We start from the raw sequence: 22,689 nt of genomic DNA on the forward strand, positions 1-22,689 counted from the left end.
TATTCCCTCTCCAAGCGCCCAGAGAAAGGAAAATGCTTTGTTTGCTCTGGACTGTCAAAGCCTCCTTAAGGGCCACCGAAAGGCTCCTCTGGCAGCTCAGAAAAGCCCGAGATGGCCAGGATTAAAGGTGGAATGGCAGGAAACTGGCCGGGTCTTCATGCTGGTCTCAAATTTCCTGGGAATTTTTTCTGGGCTTGGGTTCTTAAGTAGAGGCGAAAAAATATTGAACACCCGGTTCTTATCTAGAAAAGTTCTTAAGTAAAGGCCTTCTTAGGTAGACGTACCACTGTACTGTAAATGCAGACAAACACACACAGGCTGCAACCACTTAAAGCAACTCTAATCCTCCCCTTGGATTATTGTGGCTGCTTTCTATAGAGCTGCATTCCATAGTACGATCCACAAAATCTTTTCAAAAGCTAGTTAGCAGTCTCTGGTTTATTGCAGTAATAGATATAGCTCAGGTAGTTTGCACAGGAGTGACAGGAGAGAAAAAATCTGTCCCATTTAGTGGTTAATGAACATTAAAGTTTAGAGCAAGAGCAGGCAACTATGGTGACTTTCCTATATGTGGACTTCAAATCCCAGAATTCCTGGGCCAGCATGGCTGGCTCAGGAATTCTGGGAGCTGAAGCCCACAGGTCCTAAGATCACCAGAATAGCCTTCACCTGGTTTAAAGGAAAAGATTAAAAGGAAAACCTTAGTAAAGGTAATAACAAGTTCACTTACCAGTGAATTCTTTATGACCTCACTCTTATAAAATTCTATTAAGAAAAAAGAAAAGAAATTAAAAGGAAGTTAGGGATCACATCGCACAGAGCAAAACAGCGATTGATAATTAAATCAAGTGGAAGTCTGAGATGTCAAGGTATGCAAACAATGGTTTAAACACACATTACATCTCGTAAACAGAGGCTTGATCTAATTGCCCCATGCCTGGTGACATAAATGAGTTTTGAGGGTCTTGCGAAAGGCGAGGAGAGTGGGAGCACTGCAAACCTCTGGAGGGAGCTGATTCCAGAGGGCTCTTTTTGTTTTTATCTCTGTTGTGAGACACCCTGAGTCTGTGGAGAAGGGCGGAATAGAAATCTAATGAATAAATAATAATAAATATTCTCTGGCAGAGGGCTCGGGCTGCCACAGGTGCTGCCACAAGTGACGTTTAGCCGGCCACACCCACCCTGGCCACACCCACCCCACCCCACACAGCCCGAGGTCAGACATAACCCTGATGCGGGAAAATAGAGTTTGACACTCCTGCCCTAGACAAAATAAGCTGATGGAGATGGAAATCAATGACAAAAAATAGACATCTCTTTACCTTTACGTATATTTATGTTGTCGCACAAGTGAAGAGTGAAATAGGTATCCAGGAGGCGATAACCGTTCCTATTGACAATATTGCGGGCTGCGATGTTACGCAAATGCCGGAGGCGACGCTGGAAAGAAAAAAGTTACAAATATTAAATAATAGAAACATAGAAGATTGACAGCAGAAAAAGACCTCATGGTCCATCTAGTCTGCCTTTATACTATTTCCTGTATTTTATCTTAGGATGGATCTATGTTTATCCCAGGCATGTTTAAATTCAGTTACTGTGGATTGACCAAACACGTCTGCTGGACGTTTGTTCCAAGCATCTACTACTCTTTCAGTAAAATAATATTTTCTCACGTTGCTTCTGATCTTTCCCCCAACTAACTTCAGATTGTGCCCCCTTGTTCTTGGGTTCACTTTCCTATTAAAAACACTTCCCCCCTGAACCTTATTTTAACCCTTTAACATATTTAAATGTTTTGATCATATCCCCCCTTTCCCTTCTGTCCTCCAGACTCTACAGATGGAGTTCATGAAGTCTTTCCTGATACGTTTTATGCTTAAGACCTTCTACCATTTTTGTAGCCCGTCTTTGGACCCGTTGAATTTTATCCATCTCTTTTTGTAGGTGAGGTCTCCAGAACTGAACACAGTATTATTCCAAATGGGGTCTCACCATACAGCGGGATCACAATCTCCCTCTTCCTGCTTGTGATACCTCTAGCAATGCAGTCAAGCATCCTACTTGCTTTCCCTACCGCCTGGCTGCACTGTTCACCCATTTGGAGACTGTCAGAAATCATGTTCCCATCAAGCTATTTAACAAATGCAAACCTGTAACGCTGGGGTAAGAACTGCTCATGTTTGTTTCAAGGTATTTTTATTCTTTATAAAGCTTTGTTCCCAAGGTCCCAGCCTGCTATTGTGCCTCTGTCACGGCCTTTCAAATAAGAAATTGTGTGTTCCTTAAGCACCCAGATGTAGAAAGCAAAATAAATTATCTCATTACGTGTAGCTTCAGTTAAAAATGTACAATGTCCTCTTATACTCTTTGCAAACAGCTGGCCATTTGCATTCTGTTTAGAGAGTCGCTGAGACCACTTGGAGGTTTGACTGGGTCCTCAGGGTCACTTGAGTGGTGCAGGTGGGTGTGGAGGCTTCTTGGAGCTGCTGAAGCATCCTGCAGAAAGAACAGCCCCACAACACGGTCCTTTCAGGAGTTCCAAGAAGGCTCCATGTCCATCTGCATCACTCAGGTGACCCTTAGGAAATTATTATTATTATGTCAATACAACACAGCAAACGAGATCACTATGCTGGATTTCATATTTCATCACCATTTGGGTGCTTCCCAAGCACCTAGGACTGCGTGATGTAGCGGCGAATTATGTTTGCCAATCCCAGTAAAGCGGCCTTTTGCAATTGACAGATGGAGATTTTGTCAATTCCGATGGTTTTCAAATGTCCGCTGAGATTCTTTGGTACTGCGCCCAGCGTGCCAAGGACCACTGGGACCACTTTCACGGGCTTATGCCAGAGTCGTTGCAGCTCGATTTTTAGATCTTCGTATTTCACTAATTTCTCTAGCTGCTTCTCCTCAACTCTGCTGTCTCCTGGGATTGCGATGTCGATGATCCATACTTTCTTTTTCTCCACGATGTCTGGTGTGTTATGCTTCAGAATTCGGTCAGTCTGAAGTCGGAAGTCCCACAGTAGTTTTGCTTGCTTATTATTATTATTATTATTATTATTAATTACATTTGTATGCCGCCCTTCTCCGAAGACTCAGGGCAGCTCACAACAACAGTAAGCAATATATGACAAATCTAATAATTAAAACTATGACTAAAAACCCTTATTTATTTATTTATTTATTTATTTATTTATTAATCAGATTTGTATGCCGCCCCTCTCCGCAGACTCGGGGCGGCTCACAGCAATAATAGTACAATGTAAACAAATCTAATGTTTAAGTTTAAGTTAATTTAAAACCCCAATTTAAAAACCAATCATACATACTAGCATACCATGCATAAATTTTATAAGCCTAGGGGGAGGGAAAGTATCAATTCCCCCATGCCTGACGACATACAACCATACAACCCAATCATAACCATACATATATCTTACTAGCCAGGGGATACGTCAGTTACCACATGCCTGGCGACATAGATGGGTTTTCAAAGTCTTGCAGAAGGTGAGGAGGGTGGGGGCAGTTCTAATCTCCGGGGGGAGTTGATTCCAGAGGGCCAGGGCCACCACAGAGAAGGCTCTTCCCCTGGGTCCTGCCAGATGATATTGTTTATTCGACGGGACCCGGAGAAGGCAGACTCTGTGGGACCTTATCGGTCGCTGGGATTCGTGCAGCAGAAGGCAGTCGGTCCGATGCCATGTAGGGCTTTATAGGTCATTACCAATACTTTGAATTGTGACCGGAAAATGATCGGCAACCAAACCTCCAAGTAGCCTCAACGACCCTCAAAAAGAATGCAATCGACCTGCTGTATAAATATAAATCCTTCCATTCCCCACCATCCAGTCTGAGGTGAAGAAAGATTCTTGGATAAGAAGCAAAACATCTTCAAAGGAAAAACAAGAAAGTCCAGTTGCCTCCTGAAAAACGCACCTTCGGGACAATGAAAAACGGAAATATTTCAGCAGAAAGCAGCTGTATTTCACCAATTCTAGCAGCCTCCCACAATTTCCCCTGTAAAACACTTTTACAAACCACACTATGACCGGTGCCAATTAAAATTATCTATTCTTCGTATCCACTTCATTCCGAACAAGAAAATCACGTTGCAATCTCAATGGCTATTAACTGTTAACATGGTTTCAGCACATAAACAAGAACTACAAAACAGTTTTCCAGGAAGAAATAAAACCAGAGATAAAAGCCATTTGGAGAAAGATATTCAGTTTTCCTAAATTATTCAAAGACTGTTTTTAAAGAAATTGTTGTAAGCTAAAAACTACAGCTTACAAATTAGAATGTTCGGCTTCCCACTTCTCACTGAACAGCAATAATTCTTTCAGCAGCTTACGTGTTAGATTAAATTTTAACCCCCCCTCGACTACTTCTACCTATTACACATAATTTGTTTTACTCAATTTGCAACACAAGCTGCAAAAAGTGGATCATAGGTCTTTCTTCCTATTAAAAAGTGTTGTTTTGTAAAAAATATATATCATGAATTGGTAGATAAACAAATAAACTAAGGATTTACAAATTTTCATTCATTCCTTTATTAAAAGTATTAAATGAGACTATACAAAAAAAGCAGGCCTTTCCCAAAAACACACCATTTCCTACAGGAAAACCTGAATGTGTCACCATCCAAAAGGAAAGTGTCCTGGTTTTTTAAAAATATTATTATTATTATTATTATTATTATTATTATTATTATTATTATTATTATTATGTCAGTGCAACACAACAAACGAGATCACTGCTGGATTTCGTATTTCATCACCAGTCGGGCGCTTCCCAAGCACCTAGGACTGCGTGATGTAGCGGCGAATTGTTTGCCGATCCCAGTCAAGCGGCCTTTTACAATTGACAGATGGAGATTTTGTCAATTCCGATGGTTTTCAAATGTCCGCTGAGATCCTTTGGCCCTGTGCCCAGCGTGCCAAGGACCACTGGGACCACTTTCACGGGCTTATGCCAGAGTCGTTGCAGCTCGATTTTTAGATCTTCGTATTTCACTAATTTCTCTAGCTGCTTCTCCTCAATTCTGCTGTCCCCTGGGATTGCGATGTCGCTATTATTATTATTATTATTATTATTATTAATTAGATTTGTATGCCGCCCCTCTCCGAAGACTCGGAGAATGAATCCTATTAATTTTTGAGCTGTAATGTAGTTAGAATACAGTATTGCAGGCTTTTTAAACTCTGCTCACTGTCAGGAGTTTGATCCTGACCGGCTCGAGGCTGCCTTCCATCTTTCCGAAGTCAGTAAAATGAGGAGCCAGATTGCTGGGGACAAGAGGCTGATTTTGTAAACTGCTTAGAAAAAGCTGTAAAGCAGCATATAAGTCTAAGTGCTATTGCTATGGCTAACATCATTTCATTAGAAACTTGAGTCAATAGAGCAGAGGTCCTATGCAACAAAATGGACATTGCAAAACTGGTATCGGTACATGGTGGAACACATTCAATTTGAATTATGGAAATTAAAATGAACATGATCGATGAAAATAAAGTGGGAAAACTGATGGGAAGATGGGACAGGGTCAGAGGTTTTATGGCTAGTAGAAGTTGAGACCGAGCCATAAAAAACAAATTGGAATCACTCTACACTTTGTAAATACGTTGATGTTCCTGGTTTTAAAAAAATATATAAATTAGTACACCCTCCTTTGGTGGAGGGACCGAATGTGTTGCTGGGTGGCAGAAGCACATTTCACTGTGCACTGTTTTGGGTTGTTCTTTTATATTACAAAAATCAATAAAAATTTAATTTTTTAAAAATAGAGCATAGGTCCTCAAACTTGGCAACTTTAAGACTTGTGGACTTCAAGTTATGCATGGTATGTTTGTGTGTATGTTTGGTTTTTATAATAAGGGTTTTTAGTTGTTTTATTAAATTGGACTGTTACATGTTGTTTTTTATCATTGTTGTTAGCCGCCCCGAGTCTGCAGAGAGGGGCGGCATACAAATCCAATAAATAAATAATAAATAATAAATAAACTCCAGCTATGCTAGCTGGAGAATTCTGGGATCTGCGTTCCACAAGCTTTAAAAGTTGCCAAGTTTGAAGTCCTCTGCAATAGAGAATCATATTCTCTTTCCCTTCTAGGGAAGTCTTCTGCTCTTGAAGGAAACAAAACAAGAGAGGCTGTTATTAAAACACTTCTCTTACCATTTCCTACCACTGTCGGATTTTTTTTACATATCAAACTTCCTCTTTTCCTACAATAGTTTACTGGGCCAGGGCAGGGCAAACCACAGGCTCAGTAAAAAATTGCAGCAAGAATTACGTTGTACACATCTTCCTGAACACTTACCAAAAAAATCAGTTGCGCCACTGTGGCCAGATCTACGTGGGGCTGCCCTTGAAGAGCATTTTTAGCTGCTCCAGAACTCAGTGGCTTCAGTAGATATGATAAACTGAACAGCACCATGCTTTGAGAATTGCACTCGCTATCAATTGGGTGTGATTCAAAGTTCTGCTTATCGAGTGAAAGACGTTCGTGGAACAAGAGGCCTGGATATCTGCAGGACTTTTATGAAGTAACTCCTGCCTTCTGGATAATGTCAAATAAGGTGGGTTCCACCTGTGTCTCCTTATTCAGAAATGTCATGAACAGATAGCAATAGCACTTTAGACTTATATGCCGCTTCGAAGTCCTCTTCAGCTCCCTCTAGGCGGGTTACAATGTCATTATGTATGTATGTATGTATGTATGTATGTATGTACGTATTTATTTATTTATTTATTTATTTATTTATTTATTTATTAGATTTGTATGCCGCCCCTCTCCATAGACTCGGGGCGGCTCACAACACAATAAAAACAATTCCTGACAAATCTAATAATTTACAATTTACAATATAAAATAGTTAAAAAAAACCATTTTTAAGCAGACTTACCTACAAACATACCATACATAAATTATATAGGCCCAGGGGAGATATCTCAGTTCCCCCATGCCTGACGACAAAGGTGGGTTTTAAGGAGTTTGCGAAAGGCGAGGAGGGTAGGGACAGTTCTAATATCTGGGGGGAGCTGGTTCCAGAGAGTCCGGGCCGTCACAGAGAAGGCTCTTCCCCTGGGTCCCGCCAAGCGACATTGTTTAGTTGACGGGACCCGGAGAAGGCCCACTCTGTGGGACCTAATCGGTCACTGGGATTCGTGCAGCAGAAGGCGGTCCCGGAGATATTCTGGTCCGATGCCATGAAGGGCTTTATAGGTCATAACCAACACTTTGAATTGTGACCGGAAATTGATCGGCAGCCAATGCAGACTGCGGAGTGTTGGTGTAACATCATCTTGCCCCCAACAATCCGGATCCTCATTTTATCCACCTTGGAAGATCGAACTGCTGTCTATGCCTTTTTCAATCACTGCTTTCTCCTTTGGCCTAGTCTGGAAGTTGAGTCATGACAAATGGACTCCTTTCCTTTTTTTTTTGGTTTCAAATGTTTCGCTGCTTATCCAAGTAGCTTCTTCAGTCTTTGGAAGAGCATTTTCCTGGACATCTTCTCCTCTCTTGGAAAGTCAGAGCTGGTTGTTCCAAAAGACCTTAGGAGCTGGAATAGATGGGCTTCTCTAGCTATGGAAGTTGCAAGTTATGTGTTCCTCGCCCTATTTTTGCAAGTTGATAAATTATATGGATTGCTACTTTTTTTGTTTGTGTTTTTCTGATGATACAGAGGTAGAGAATATATGACATTCAGAGCTGATTTTGATTTAAGTGGTTTATAAGCCCTGTAAATTCTTGAATAAATATATTTATATTCTGGATCTTAACTAAGACACCTCAAAATGCCAAAAGTACCTAAAAACCCTTCATTCATTATCAGATTTTGTTAAGGTTCTTTTAATGTTTTTATGACACTTTTAAAGTATGTTTTAATATTTTTTTATTGCTTTTCATTTCTGTAAGCCATTTAGAGCCATGCATTTGAGATATTTATTTATTTGTTTATTTGTTTATTTATTTATTTGTTTGTTTGTTTGACTTCTATGCTGCCCAATCCTGAAGGACTCAGGGTGGCTTACAACAATGATAAAAATACAATAAAATAGATACAAAAGATAAAAGAAGTCAAACATTTCTAAAACTGAAACATTATAAAATGAAAAATCCCACAAGGAATAAAAGCTATATAGCTACCTATCTAAAATGTATGAATCTGGGTAGCTATATAAATCAAAATAAGCAATTTTTTTAAAAACATATTAATTAAATTGGAAGCTAACATATTACAAAGTTAATATTGCCCTCAAATATGGTGTTTAGTTTAAATAAATAATAATTAAAAAAATAAGAAAAAGATGAAGATATAATAATAATAATAATAATAATAATAATAATAATAATAATAATATACCTAGGACGCTGGCAGCAACCCATTATTAGAAGTTTTTGTGACACTTTTTTAAATGTTCAATTGACCAAGTTTCATGTTTAATGAAAATCTATCTATCTATCTATCTACCTATCTACCTACCCACCTACCTACCTGTCGTCTGGCGGGACCCAGGGGAAGAGCCTTCTCTGTGGTGGGTCCGACCCTCTGGAACCAGCTCCCCCCAGAGATTAGGATTGCCCCCACCTTCCTTGCCTTTCGGAAACTACTTAAAACCCACCTCTGCCGTCAGGCATGGGGGAATTTAAACATCTCCCCCTTGCCCATGTAGTTTCTGTGTATGATTCGACTGTGTACTTGTTTTTTATATACAGTAGTACCTCTAGATACGAGCATTTCAAGATACGAGCTAGGAGGAGAGAGATATTTCTGTTCTACTTACGAGCTCAAATTCGGGATACGAGCGCTCACCGCCTGTCCCTGTCAGCGGCCCAGCCACCTTCACCCGCCCGGACAACCGCCAGAGGGACTCCTCTGGAGGGGCGCACGGGGAAGGGCTTGAGCCGCCGCCTTCTCCTTTCCCCGTGGGAGTGCCGCACCTCTTGTCTGCCCGGCCCGAGAGGCACGAAACCGGTGCTCATGCCGGGCGGCCCGCCTGGAACGCCAGCAATGCCGCTGGGCCGATTGCCGAGCGGCGCCTTCGCCTCCTCCCGCGCCCCGCCCCTGCTCGGCAATCGGCCCGACGGCATTGCTGGCGTTCCAGGCGGGCCGCCCGGCATGAGCACCAGTTTCGTGCCTCTCGGGCCGGGCAGACAAGAGCTGCTCCCATGGGGGAAGGAGAAGGCGGCGGCTCAAGCCCTTCCCCGTGCGCCCCTCCAGAGGAGCCCCTCTGGCGGTTGTCCGGGCGGGTGAAGGTGGCTGGGCCGCTGACAGGGACAGGCGGTGCGCACTCGGAGGCGGCACAGCCTGGAGCGAGACTTGGCTTCCGCTGCGGCTGCTGCCCGTCTGCGGCCGGTTTCTGATTTTTGGGCTTGCATGCATTAATCGCTTTTCCATTGATTCCTATGGGAAACAATGTTTCGTCATACGAGCTTTTCGATTTACGAGCCTCCTTCCCGCACCAATTAAATTCGCAAGTCGAGGTATTACTGTATTGGGGTTTCTTTTGGACTTTTTAACCTAAAACTGTAATTTAGATTGCTAAATATTAGATTTGTTATTATGTATTGTTTTTTACCATTGTTGTGAGCCGCCCCGAGTCTAATCTACCTACCTACCTATCTCTGGGGCACTATAAGAATGAAGCTTTAGGGGGAAATCTGATCATCTGTTTCAAAAAATAAGCTGCAGTAATAGAGAATTTCTGAGATGCCATAGCAGCCACAGGTAATTGTGCGAATAAAATCTAGAGAAATCTTTGCTGTACCTAAAACACAGTGGATGGCAATAGAATTGAAATAAAAACCCCGTGAAAGAGATGTTTTTTTATTTCTAACTAAAAATGCATCTGCTGACCAAATACCAACAAATCAGCAAAGCAAACTTCAAAGAGATCAACTGATCGCAGTGTGACCACAGTAAACATTAGGCTTATATTATTACTCAAATACTGTTCAATGGAATGTACTAAGAATATAGGTTGGCTTTGTTCTACTCAATAGCGTATTCACAGCCAAACAGGGAAATAACTCCCGTGGAGTATTAAGCCCAATAAGAACCTTATGAGCTGAAAAAGTTGGCAGGCCTACATTTTTAAGAGACAGACCTGCACAGAACAAAGTGTGATAAACATTTGCTGCTTTAAATTATTTTCACAGTTTGTGCAATTGTGCTACAGGGAAGGGAGAATGAAAAACCAAAATTATAGCACAATATACAGTGATATCTCATCTTACAAACGCCTCATCATACAAACTTTTCAAGATACAAACCCGGGGTTTAAGATTTTTTGCCTCTTCTTACAAACTATTTTCACCTTACAAACCCACCACCGCTGTCGGGATGCCCTGCCTCCGGACTTCCGATGCCAACGAAGCACTCGTTTTTGCGATGCTGGGATTCCCCTGCTGGGATTCCCCTGCAGCATCGCAAAAACACAGAAGTCCGGAGGTGGGGTTTCCCATGGAGGGGAGCCTCAGGGGAATCCCAGCAGTGCAAAAACGGGCGCTTCGCCTGGCAAAAGGGGTGAATTTTGGGCTTGCACGCATTAATCGCTTTTCCATTGATTCCTTTTCACATTAAGAACCTTGTCCTGGAACCAATTAAGTTTGTAAGACAAGGTATCACTGTACTCATAGGAAAAAGCCTTCTTCCAGCATGCAAACTGAATTACACCAGTTAATCAAAACCTCTTCTGAAACAATACTGCAATTTAGTATAGTTCAATCACTCACATACTCAACTCTATTTAACACATAGGAGATTGGTGGAAATTAGCTTCATATCAAATGCCACTGGGCTCCTCCTACCTCAGGGGACCCCAAACTTGGCAACTTTTAAGACTTTGGACTTCAATTTCCAGAATTCCCCAGCCAGCTATGCCAAGGACCAATGTCTTCACAAACGACTTAAATAAGGAAATAGAAGGGGAACTTACCAAATTTGCAGATCATACTAAGCTGGCAGGAATAGCTAACACACCCTAGAATAATAGGCTCAAGATCCAGATGGATCTTGACAGACTTGAACACTGGGCCCTATCTAACAAAATGAAATTCAATGTAAAGAAAAGTAAAGTTTTGGACAAAATAAATAAATAAAATAAATAAAGTCCTACACTTAGAGGAAAAAACCCAAAAGTATACATATGAACTGGGTGAAAACAGGCTTAAGAGCAGTGACTGTGAGAGGGATCTTGGAGTCTTAGTACACAACCAGCTAAATATGAGCCAGTAGTGTGCAGCGACAGCCAAAAAGACCAATGCAATCCTAAATTGCATTATCAGAGGGATACAATCTCTATGCTGGCTGGAAAGTTCTGGGAGTTGAAATCCACAAATTGAAATCCATAAGTCTTAAAGTTGCCAGAAGAAGACCTCTGTTCTTGCTTATGTAGCTGTATCTGTTAACCTCAACAAAAGGAGTTATAGCAAATTTCTTCAGCTACTACTTCAACCAGTGTTATCTGCCTTGGGATTAGCTAAGAGAGTAAAATCTAAGAACAAGTTTGCCCTTCCCAGCCCTGTTTTGATTCAGAGTGCCAAGAAGTTAGGAAATAATTGGCTGGGCACTTCAGATGTAATGAAGAATCAGCTTCACGTTCCACCCAAGAACTTTTACTCTGCTAGAAATTAAGGAAAAAGATTTTTCCAGGAACTTCTTGAAATACCATTTCACAACTTTTTTTGCCACAGTTGTTAAGTGAATCATCAAAGTTATCAAGTTAGTAACCCGATTGTTAAAGGAATCTGGTTTCCCTATTGGCTTTGCAGAGCAGGAGGTTGCAAAAGGTGATCACGTGATCCCAGGACACTGCAACCGTCATAAAATACGATTCGGTTGCCAAGCATCTGAACTTGATCACAGGGTGTTGCAATGGTCGTGTGAAAAATGGTCATAAGTCACTGTTATAAATCGAGCAACTCTGTGACCCGTTGGATCATCCTTTGAGAGAAAGAAAGTATAGTCTGAAGTTACCAGAACGAACATTAAATATTAGGATGATTATATATATTTTATCCCAATGCTGGATGGTCTCAGAAGAATAGATATCATAAACAGAAAAAGAATTGGCAAACACACATCAGTAAGTTAATATTTATATAAACAGATAAACAGAATGACCACAGGTGGACAAAAAGGCACCGAGAGTGGGTGAAACTTCCAACTTCCTGGTGGTTTCCCCAGTGAATCTGCTTGTACGAAGTCAGCAGGGAACGTTCCAAATCCCAGTCATGTGACTGCAGGCAGTCCTTGACTTACAACAGTTTGTTTAGTGACTGTTCGAAGTTACAAAGGGGTTGAAAAAAAGTGACATGACCCTTTCTCACACTTACAATAATTGTCACCTCCCCATAGTCACAGGATAGAAACTTAGAAGATTGACGGCAAAAAAAGACCTCATGGTCCATCTAGTCTGCCCTTATACTATTTTCTGTATTTTATCTTAGGATGGATATATGTTTATCCCAGGCATGTTTAAATTCAGTTACTGTGGATTTACCAACCACATCTGCTGGAAGTTTGTTCCAAGGATCTACTACTCTTTCAGTAAAATAATATTTTCTCATGTTGCTTTTGATCTTTCCCCCAACTAACTTCAGATTGTGTCCCCTTGTTCTTGTGTTCACTTTCCCATTAAAAACACTTCCCTCCTGGACCTTATTTAACCCTTTAACATATTTAAAGGTTTTGATCATGTCCCCCCTTTTCCTCCTGTCCTCCAGGATCAACATTTATTTTGATATTTTACACACACTTTAAATTAGCAAATTTTAGGGATCTTTATTCCAAAACTGTTATGGCATAATGCGCTTTCTGAACTATCTTGAGGATATAAACAGCCAAGCCCAATGAAATTTTTAGTAGTTACAGATAAGCAAGCATTGTACTAAGCATTTAAATTTAACAGTCTGACTGAGCCAACTCATAAAACATTCTGAAAGATGAAAAGGCAAGTTCCAGAGCTGGACACTTTGGCCATGCTCTGATATTGCAATTTCTGGCACACACAAAAATTGTCCAAGCCGGGTCTTGCATTCTAAACTGCCTTTACTGATTTCCCATCTGCATTCAAGCATTATCTCCAGAACAAAGCTGTAAGGAAAATGCAAAAATATTGCTACGATAAGCAGATGTAAGGCGAATACCAACAGGATTAAAATGAGCTCTTTTAGCCTCTTGTTCTGAGGAAACGCTTGGAAGTAATTGCGCGAAAACCAACATCCTATTTTTAACTTATCTCAGCTTAATAAATGTCTGGTAATTAAACGATCAGGCATTGTTGGGCAAGTTAAAATGTTTAAATGCTTGGGATACTTTTCATAGTCCTGCCAAATGCAGTCCACATAGAAATTATATAGATTGAATGCACAAAATTAGCAGGAGAAACCTAATCATGACCCAAAGACGTAGCATACCCAAATGATAAAGTTATAGTTGGCTAACGAAGGTATTAAAAATGATGTCAACAAATGTATAATACAAATGTATAATCCAACAGACACAGCTTTAATGTGGCTCATCTCTTTATCATTTTGAATATTTGACAAAAAAGTAGGGGATGGTTTAAGTGGAAGCGGAAGGTATTTTAAAGAAAAAAACTTTAGTCTAGGGCTCAGTTAAGACCATATCAGCCCTTGGTCTTCCCCAAAGGACCCCACATGTACCTAAACTGGTACTAAGGAAGTAGGTTGGTCTAAATCAGAAGTGGGGAAATATGGTCCCTTTATGACTTGTGGATTTCCAGCTCCACAACTATGACTTTCAACTCACAGCCGAATTTTGAGTTGAAACCCACAAATCATAAAAGGGCCTTGGTTCCGCCTTGTTTCCCCACTCCAGGTCTAAATGAAGTGTAAACTTGTGTATTCTTCGTGTTCTCTGAGCTTTGATGTTCTCCTGCAAATTTTGTTGGCAAGCTATGGAATATCATCCGACCATGAACGAATAATGAAACTTCTGTAGGAAAACAACCAAGCTCAGAGAACACGAAGAATCCAAAAATGTAAGCAGGCACATTAATCATCCTTTATAAAAACCGCAATGCTGTTTCTTCAGAGAGATAGTTTTGACGATGGGCCATGATCATGTGATTACTGTGCTCAAATTTATTTATTTATTTATTTATTTGATTTGTATGCCGCCCCTCTCCGAAGACTTGGGGCGGCTAACAACAATATAAAAAGACAATGTAAACAAATCTAATATTAAAAACAATCTAAAAAACCCCAATTTAAAGAACCACTCATACATACAAGCATACCATGTATACATTCTATAAGCCTAGGGGGAAGGGAAATTTCAATTCCCCCATGCCTGACGACAGAGGTGGGTTTTAAGGAGCTTGCAAAAGGCAAGGAGGGTGGGGGCAACTCTGATATTTGGGGGGGAGCTGGTTCCAGAGGGTCGGGGCCGCCACAGAGAAGGCTCTTCTCCTGGGTCCCGCCAAACGACATTGCTTAGTCGACGGGACCCGGAGAAGGCCAACTCTGTGGGACCTAACCGGTCGCTGGGATTCGCACAAACAGCTTGGAAAGTCATTTGGACCAGTCTGGCCTACTTAGGGTGCTTCCGAGTTCTCGAACTCCTTTTTCAGGACAGCAAAATATAGAGATCAATTAAGAGCACTGACATCAGCACGTTTTAATCCCCTCCCAATAGCCATTCTTAAGGGCAGCATTATAAAAAAGATTTCGTCTAACAGAAGACTGTGCACCTTTAAGAGAAAGCCGACTGAATCAAACGCTGATGTTCTGTTGCACTGCAACTTTTGCAAGAATTTAAGTTCTATAAGAAAGTCATTTATTTCATAAAGACATAATTAGGGGAAGGGCCCGCCAAAGATGCTTTTTTCAGGAGGCAACTGGACTTTGTTTTTTCTTTTAAAGGTGTTTTGATTCTCATTCAAGAAGCTTCTTCAGCTCTGATAAGACAGTGGGGAATAGAAGGGTTTATATTTCTTGCAGGCTACTGGTCATTTGCATCCGTATAGAGCAGTGATTTTAAACCTTTTTTGAGCCACAGCACATTTTTTACATTTACAAAACCCTGGGGCACATTGAGGGAGGGAGGGCTACAAAAAGTTTAGACAAAAATATTCACTCTCTCTCTTCCTCCCTTTCGCTCTATTTATCTCTCCCTCCCTCTTTCTCTCCCTTCCTTCCTCTTTTTTCTCTCTCTCCATCCCTCTTTCTTTCTTTCTCTCTTCCTTCCTTCCTCTCTTTTTTGCTCTTTCTCTCTCCCTCCCTCCCTCTATGTTTTTCTCTCCCGCCTTCCCTCCCTCTCTTTCTGTCTCTCTTTCTTTCTCTCTCGCTCTTTCTTTCTCTCTTTCTCTCTCTCTCTTGCTTTCTCTCTTGTTCTCTTTCTCTCTTGCTTGCTTTCTCTCTTTCTCTCTTGCTTGCTTTCTCTCTCTTTCTCTCTTGCTTTTTCTCTCCCTCTCTTTCTTTCTCTCTTGTTCTCTTTCTCTCTGAGCTTCACGGCACACCTGACCATGTCTCGCGGCACACTGGTTGAAAAACACTGGTATAGAGAAGTGATGGCGAATCTTTTCGGCACCGAGTGCCAAAAAGGGAGCATGCATACACACATGTGGCACCAAGTGCCAAAAAGAAAGCACTGCTCTAGATGCACACTCATTTGGGCACGGACCAGAAAGAGGGGCACGTGCCCACTGGCAAATGTACTTCCAGCAAATCTTCTGGTTATTGCTATGCAGGTGCATACACTGAGCAGCTGGCTACGGCGCATGCTCACGCCAGAAGAGGGAAGACCAGCTCTTCTGGTTTTTGACACTGCTGCACGCACATAGGACAGTTGACCGTCATGTGCACATGCTCACCAGAAACCCGGAAGAGGAACAGGTGACGCGCATGCCAGGCGACATGTGCCACTTTGACACCCGTGCCATAGGTTCACCATTACGGATATAGAGGATAATGAATTAGGAGAAAGAATTCCACATGTTCATTGGTCCTGTGTTATAGGGCAGCGTAATGTCCCAAAAATATTATCAGAGCCACTTTGGTATACATCAGTACAGTAATTAAAGTGCTGGCCTAAGTAACCAGGAGACAGCAAGTTCTAGTCCCACCATGTAAACCCATTGGGTGACTTTGCTCTAATCAGCAAGAGGCAGAAAGTTTGAGTCCCATTTTTGGCATGAAAGCTGGCTGAGTGACTTTGGACCAATGACTAGGAGACAATGAGTTTCAGTCCTACTTTAGGTATAAAACTAGCTGGGTGACTTTGGGCCAATCACCAGGAGACAGGGAGTTCTAGTTCTGATTTAGGCATGAGAGCCTGCTGGATGACTAGGAGATGGTAAATTCTAATCCCACTTTAGATATAAAACTGGCTGGGTGGCTTTGGGTCAATGACTAGGCAATGGTGAGTTCTAGGAGATGGTGAGTTCTAGTTCTGCCTTAGTCAGCTGAATGAACTTAGGTCAATCACCAGGAGTCTGTGAGTTCTAGTCCAGATTTAGGTATGAAAGCCAGCTGGGTGACTTTGGGCCAATCACCAGGTGACAGTGAGTTCTAGTTCTGCCTTAAGCGTGAGAGCCTACTGGGTGACTTTGGGCCAATGACTAGGGATGGTGAGTTCTAGTTCTGCCTTAATCAGCTGGGTGACTTTGGGCTAATCACTAGGAGTCTGTGCGTTCTAGCCCAGACTTAGGCATGAAAGCTAGCTCCCTGACTTTGGGCCAATCACCAGAAGTCTGTGAGTTCTAGTCCAAACTTAGGCATGAAAGCTAGCTCCGTGACTTTGGGCCAATCACCAGGTGACAGTGAGTGCTAGTTCTGCCTTAATGCATGAGAGCCAGCTGGGTGACTTTGGGCCACTCACTCTCATCCTAGCCCACCTCACAGGGTTGCGAGGGGCGCGCGAGTCCAGACACCCGGAAGCAAGTGGGGAGTTGGCAAGAGACACGGGGGGCGCGCGCATGCGCGTGCAACCCGAGGAGCGAGCGCCCCTTCCTCTCCTCAGGCGCCGCCCCCTCTCACGTGCTCGCTCCCGCGGCCCATTAACCCTTTCCCTCCCGCTTTTTCCCCCTCAAGGGCCCGCAGCAAAAGAACACCGACCTGCTGAGACGGCAACTCCACGTGCATGGAGCGGGAGGTGGGACCCGGCGGGGGCAGGACGGCGGCGGTTTGGCTCATGCTGACGACGACCCGGCGGCGGCGGCCCGCGGGGCTCGGGAGCAGGAGAGGCCTTGGCGCATGCGCATTGAGCCCGCCGCTGCCGCCGCCGCCGGTGGATTCGGAAGAGTTAAGAGTGACGACGAGGCCTGCAAAGGGTCCCGGCGGCCGCCCCCGGGGTTTCTTTTAAAAGTCTCCAGCTCGCTTTTTCCGGGACCGGCGAAACGACTCCAGGGCCTCCCGCGCTTCTTGCCGAAGCCCTGTTATTTTCCATACGGCTGAGGCGACTAGAAGACGGAACGACGGAGACACGCCGCCCGCTGATTGGCTCATCAGGGAGGAAGGCGGGCTTTCTCCTTGTGGCGGCGCGGACCCATTGGTCCCCAAGCACCTCGGTCTAACCTGACGTCCCGTCTTTCCGAAGTGCTTCGTTACGTGTGCGCGTGTATTTGGAAACACCGCCTCTATGGACGGCAAACTCGTATCTCGCCCCTCATTGGTCGGTGTATTGCTTTACAAGGGGCGGGCCTAAAGCGATGTACCTATAAGACGCCCTTCGCGATTGGACGGAACTTTAAAGTGATGGACAGGCGGATGAAACTAGGTGAAGGGTGGGAAGCCGAGGACAGGGGTCACGTGGCCGTGTTTTGTCAAGTGACGAAAGCCATTCGGAGGGAGGGGAGCGCATCTCCATAGCAACAGATGAAGGAGGCCGGGCCTGACGAGGGATGCTATAACACCCATCATGCATTGCGTTCCCTCTTTACAAAACGGGAAATAAAATGTTTGTGGCTTTTCTGCAGCCACCACAAAGAACTTTTGTTAATGGCATAAATGCACAATGAATAAAGTTGGACACTGTTGGTGGTGTCTTCTGTTTATTTGTATAGCTGCTGCTTCATCTAAGCATAAGCGCATATAGCTGCATAAGCGCACCATTGTGCCTACCGTCCCTGTCAGACAGGGGTTCCTACTTACCACCACCAGTGTGTTGCATGCGCAGCTCTGGGTTATCGGCGGGCACATGTGTATGTGCCGGAAACGAAATCTCACAAGAGGACGCGTGACTGAAATCTCACACGATTGAAATCTCACACACATACGTCCTCTGGTGAGATTTCACTTCCTGCGCGTGCGCAGAAGTCAAATCTCACTCATATGCGCACGCAGCTCTATTTTTGCTACTGGTACGCAATGTGGCGCATAACGGGTAGCCACCCATTACTGGTCACTGTCCTATTGCCTAATTTACCTGTACCTCCCTTGCTAATGTTTATGTTTATACCAATACCTACTACCTTGTACATGCTTGACAAATAAAATAAAATCATATATAAATAAATAAATCTCATAATTCTTGGTGGTTTGCTGAAAGAACAAAATATTCATGATATCATCAAATTTTTAAAAAAGTTTAAATCAGGGATAATTATATCACAAGTGATTCTCGAAAAATAATTCAAATAATAATAAGTAGGTAAAACCCATGCCCCGTTGGGTTATAATTTTAGAGATACAATGGTACCTCTACCTAAGAAGGCCTCTACTTACGAACTTTTCTAGATAAGAACCAGGTTTTCAAGATTTTTTGCCTCTTCTCAAGAATCATTTTCCTCTTACAAACCCGAGCCTCCAAAACTGTAGCCGGAAAAGGTGGGGAGAAGCCTCCGTGGGGCCTCTCTAGGAATCTCCTGGGAGGAAACAGGACTAGAAAAGGCAGGGAAAAGCCTCTGTGGGGACTCTCCAGGAATCTCCTGGGAGGAAACAGGGCCTCCACCCTCCTGTGGTTTCCCCAATCGCATGCATTATTTGCTTTTACATTGATTCCCATGGGAAAAATTGCTTCTTCTTACAAACTTTTCTACTTAAGAACCTGGTCAGGGAACGAATTAAGTTCATAAGTAGAGGTACCACTGTATTCCCTCGTGGGAAGAAATATCCATCTGGTTTAGTTCCAGTCTGGCTGAAAGAGGCCAGAAACATTTTTTATTATTTATTTTTTAGATTTCTATGCCGTCCTTCTCGAAGTGACTCAGGGCAGCCTACAACATTATAAACATGGAGGCTGATTGGAAAGAAAGTTTAAGGACGAACACAGACTCACCAACCACAGTTCTGGGGCAGCTGACAAAATAGAGTTAATGAGGGTTTTGTGACCTTCTGAGAATGCCAATGTCAATTCTGACAATGTCAAAGTCAATGAAGAAACCAGAATCACTTAACATCACTTAACATTACTAACTTATCACCTGCAGTGATTCCCCTAATGATGGCAAGAAAAGTCATAAAATGGGGCAAAATTCACTTAAATGTCTCACTTAATAATAGAAATTTTGGGGTCCATCTTTGGTCGTAAGTTGAGGACTACCTGTATCTGCCTTAAAAAAATAGCCAGTATTGAATTGTATGGTGAGTCCATTTGTTTAGTGAATTTTCAGTTATGGCACTGGAAAAAGTTACTTTTTACAATCTTTCACACACACACGACTGATGCAGCATCCCGTCATGTGATCAATATTCAGAGGTTTGGCAACTGGCTCATATTTATGATGGTTGCAGTGTCCTGGGGTCCTATTTTGTGACCTGAATAGCAAAGTCAATGGGTAAGCCAAATTCACAACTAACTTAACTGCAGTGGTTCACTTAACAACTGTGTCAAGATAGGTTGTAAAATGAGGCAAAACACATTTAACTGTCTAGCAACAGAAAACCGGGGCTCAATTAAGTCAATGATTAACTGAATATATAATCTAATAAATAAGACAAAATAAATGTTAGATACGGTCTTATGAGGCATTGAGTGGACCAAACCATCTGAAAGCAGGATCGGCTGATTGATTGATTGATTGAAGTGCAACCCCCTGCTTGAGCAGGAAATCCTACAGCACTCCAGCCAAATGGCAGTCCAATCTCCTCTTGAAAATGTCCGAAGTTGGAGAGTTTACAACCTCCGCTGGCAGGCCATCCCACTGGTTGATCGCTCTCACCGTCAGGAAATTCTTCCTTATCTCCAGGTTGAATCTTTCCTTGGTCAGCTTCCAACCGTTGTGTTTCTTGTCCGACTCTCTGGTGCCCTGGAAAATAGTGTGCCCCCCTCTTCTCCGTGGCAACCCCTTAAGTACCTGTATACAGCTATCATGTCCACCCTAGCCCTTCTTTTTACTAGACTATCCATGCCCAGTTCCAGCAACCTTTCCTCGTATGGCCTGGTCTCTAGTCCCCTTATCATTTTAGTTGCTCTTTTCTGCACCCTCTCTAGAGTCTCTATATCTCTTTTGAAGTGTGGTGACCAGAACTGGATGCAGTACTCCAGGTGTGGTCTGACCAGGGCCTTATAGGTGGTATTATTACCTGTCTGGTCTTGGAGTGTATCTCCCTGTTCATGCAGCTTAGGATTGTGTTGGCTTTTTTAGCCGCTGCTGCACATTGCTGGCCCATGTTTAGCTGGTTATCCACCAAGACTCCAAGATCCCTTTCACAGTCACTTAGATATTAGGGCAGTTTTCAACCAGCACTAATTATATTTCGCTCCTTGCTTATTCAGTGTTATGTATACACATTTCTACCTCCATCTTCTCAATTTTTAAATCACAATTCTTCCTTAAGGTGGCTTGATCGGATAAAATTAATGAGGAATAGTGCAAAAATTTGAGATTAAAAAAAGGTGACGAGGTTGTAGTTGGATGGAATTGATGACAGCCTCAAAATAATTAAAATCTTTAAAGAATAATGTATGAAGATAGCTGAATATAGTTGAAGCAAGAAGGCATGGAAAACTATGGTGTGATATTCAACAGATAAATTCTGTTGATGTAAATTTGATTTAGGCGTCTTTAGTTTTTTCTTATCTTTGGTTTATTGTTTTTCAGTTTTCTGCTCTCTGCAGAATGTAGCTTGGAGGCCAAACTTCTCAAGAACCAATCAAGGAAAAGAACAAGCGGTAAACCAATGTACTTTTGTTTAATGTTTATTTCTATAAATTTATACAAAATCTTCCCACCCAACCCCCTATGTTCAATCTACTCCATGAAATGTCTAGAGACTGCAGCAGTGTAATTTTTCTAAACGAATATATGTGTAGCATGGTCACGATCAAAGAACCTTAGAAATGAATTAAGCCCCTGGGTTTTTGCATTACACCAGTATTTGTTTTTTCAAAAATGACTTTTAATATGTCCAGACCTAAATGCTGGTTTGGGAATTGGAGGGTGGGGTTTTGAAGTTCAGATATCTTAAAGTTACCAACTTTGGGGGAAAATTCCTGCATTACACAAAGGCACATCAATAGCTTCAGTCATTATTGGCAGTTAAAATACTTGAAGGCAAAGGGTTAAACAGACAATAGTGCAAAACATTTAAATATATGTTAACATGTCGGCATGATTGGCTCTGAATATATTCCTCTACAAAGCTTCGGTCAACATGTAAACATTTAGAAATAGGAAATACATTAGATCAGATAACTAGTGTATATACATAAATCTAAAATAGAATGGAGACAAGAAGGAAAAGGATAGAATAACAAGAGCAGAATAGAATAGAATAGAAGGATGGAGAAGAGGAAAAGAATGGAATGGAATAGAAATCTGGAGGGGAACTTGGAGGTCTTCTAGTCCAACCCCCCTGCCCAAAGCAAAAAGCCTCGGTATCATTTCTGCACTCTTTTAAAAAATTATCAAAGTTACTGGTAAGCCCAAAAGTTTTCTCCCAAAGTTTCATCTGAATTGATTGGATTACATTCTCTTTCTTCGCTGGCCAACAAACATAACAAGGGATGTTTCTACAATACTGATTTTAAATAAAAGGATGGGAAATACTTTTAAGGCCCAGTGGAACCAATCAAGAAAGCAGCTTTCTCTGCCCATTTTTTGCATCCTGAAAAACCTCCTTCGCCTCGCCCTCCCCAGGGCTGGAAACCGTAGTGAAAAAATTTGACTGTTTTGCAGCTGAATTTGGGGAGAGCAATCTTGGGGTGACGTGGTAGGGACCACAGGTTGGCCTCTCTTGTTTTAATGGATGGACAACTGGGGAATGGGGAATCAAACCTATCAGACAGTAAACTGTTTATACTGCATCGCAGTTGGGGTTTTGCACTTTACAAACACCTGAGAAACTTTTTAAAAAGCAGATCGCCACCCCTGAATTATGATAAGTGTTGAGAAAGGTGGAAGGAGGAACGCCTCGATCCCGGAGGTAGAACTCAGAGGCATCTGAAATAAACCACAATGGTCATCTGAGATCATTAAGATCTTTGAAAAAAATCAAGCTTGATAAATTAAGCTAATAGCGCTCAATTTAGGAAAGAAATTGAAATTAATTGGTGAAGATCCCAGAAGACAAAATTAATTCCCCCCCCTTTTTTAGAAGCAGTACTATTTTAATAAAATATACCTGTAATAATGGGTTTTATATATAAAGAATTTATGAGTGATTGTTCAAAATGTATAACTATGTTCTTCGTTGTACTATTACGATATTTAAATTTAAGATATACAGTATTGCTTTATCTATGGTGATGGAGAAAAAAAAT

At 42.2% G+C, this 22,689-nt stretch overlaps 1 protein-coding gene across 2 annotated transcripts in view; it reads right to left on the bottom strand.

Moving 5' to 3' along the window:
* Positions 1-17,327, bottom strand: part of UVRAG (UV radiation resistance associated) — a 104,821-nt gene extending 87,494 nt beyond the window's left edge. The window contains exons 1-3 of one of the 2 annotated variants that reach the window (XM_070749502.1): positions 17,103-17,327; positions 1,323-1,440; positions 731-765 (exon numbers count right to left, since the gene is read on the bottom strand). In XM_070749502.1, the coding sequence (XP_070605603.1) occupies positions 731-765; positions 1,323-1,440; positions 17,103-17,180 (231 nt within the window). In that variant the 5' untranslated portion in view covers positions 17,181-17,327. The remainder of the gene's footprint in view (positions 1-730; positions 766-1,322; positions 1,441-17,102) is intronic. The other variant, XM_070749503.1, reaches the window with a different exon arrangement.
* Between the last annotated feature and the right edge of the window lie 5,362 nt (positions 17,328-22,689).

The sequence above is a fragment of the Erythrolamprus reginae genome, chromosome 4, assembly GCF_031021105.1.
Source record: "Erythrolamprus reginae isolate rEryReg1 chromosome 4, rEryReg1.hap1, whole genome shotgun sequence".
Taxonomy (NCBI): domain Eukaryota; kingdom Metazoa; phylum Chordata; class Lepidosauria; order Squamata; family Dipsadidae; genus Erythrolamprus; species Erythrolamprus reginae.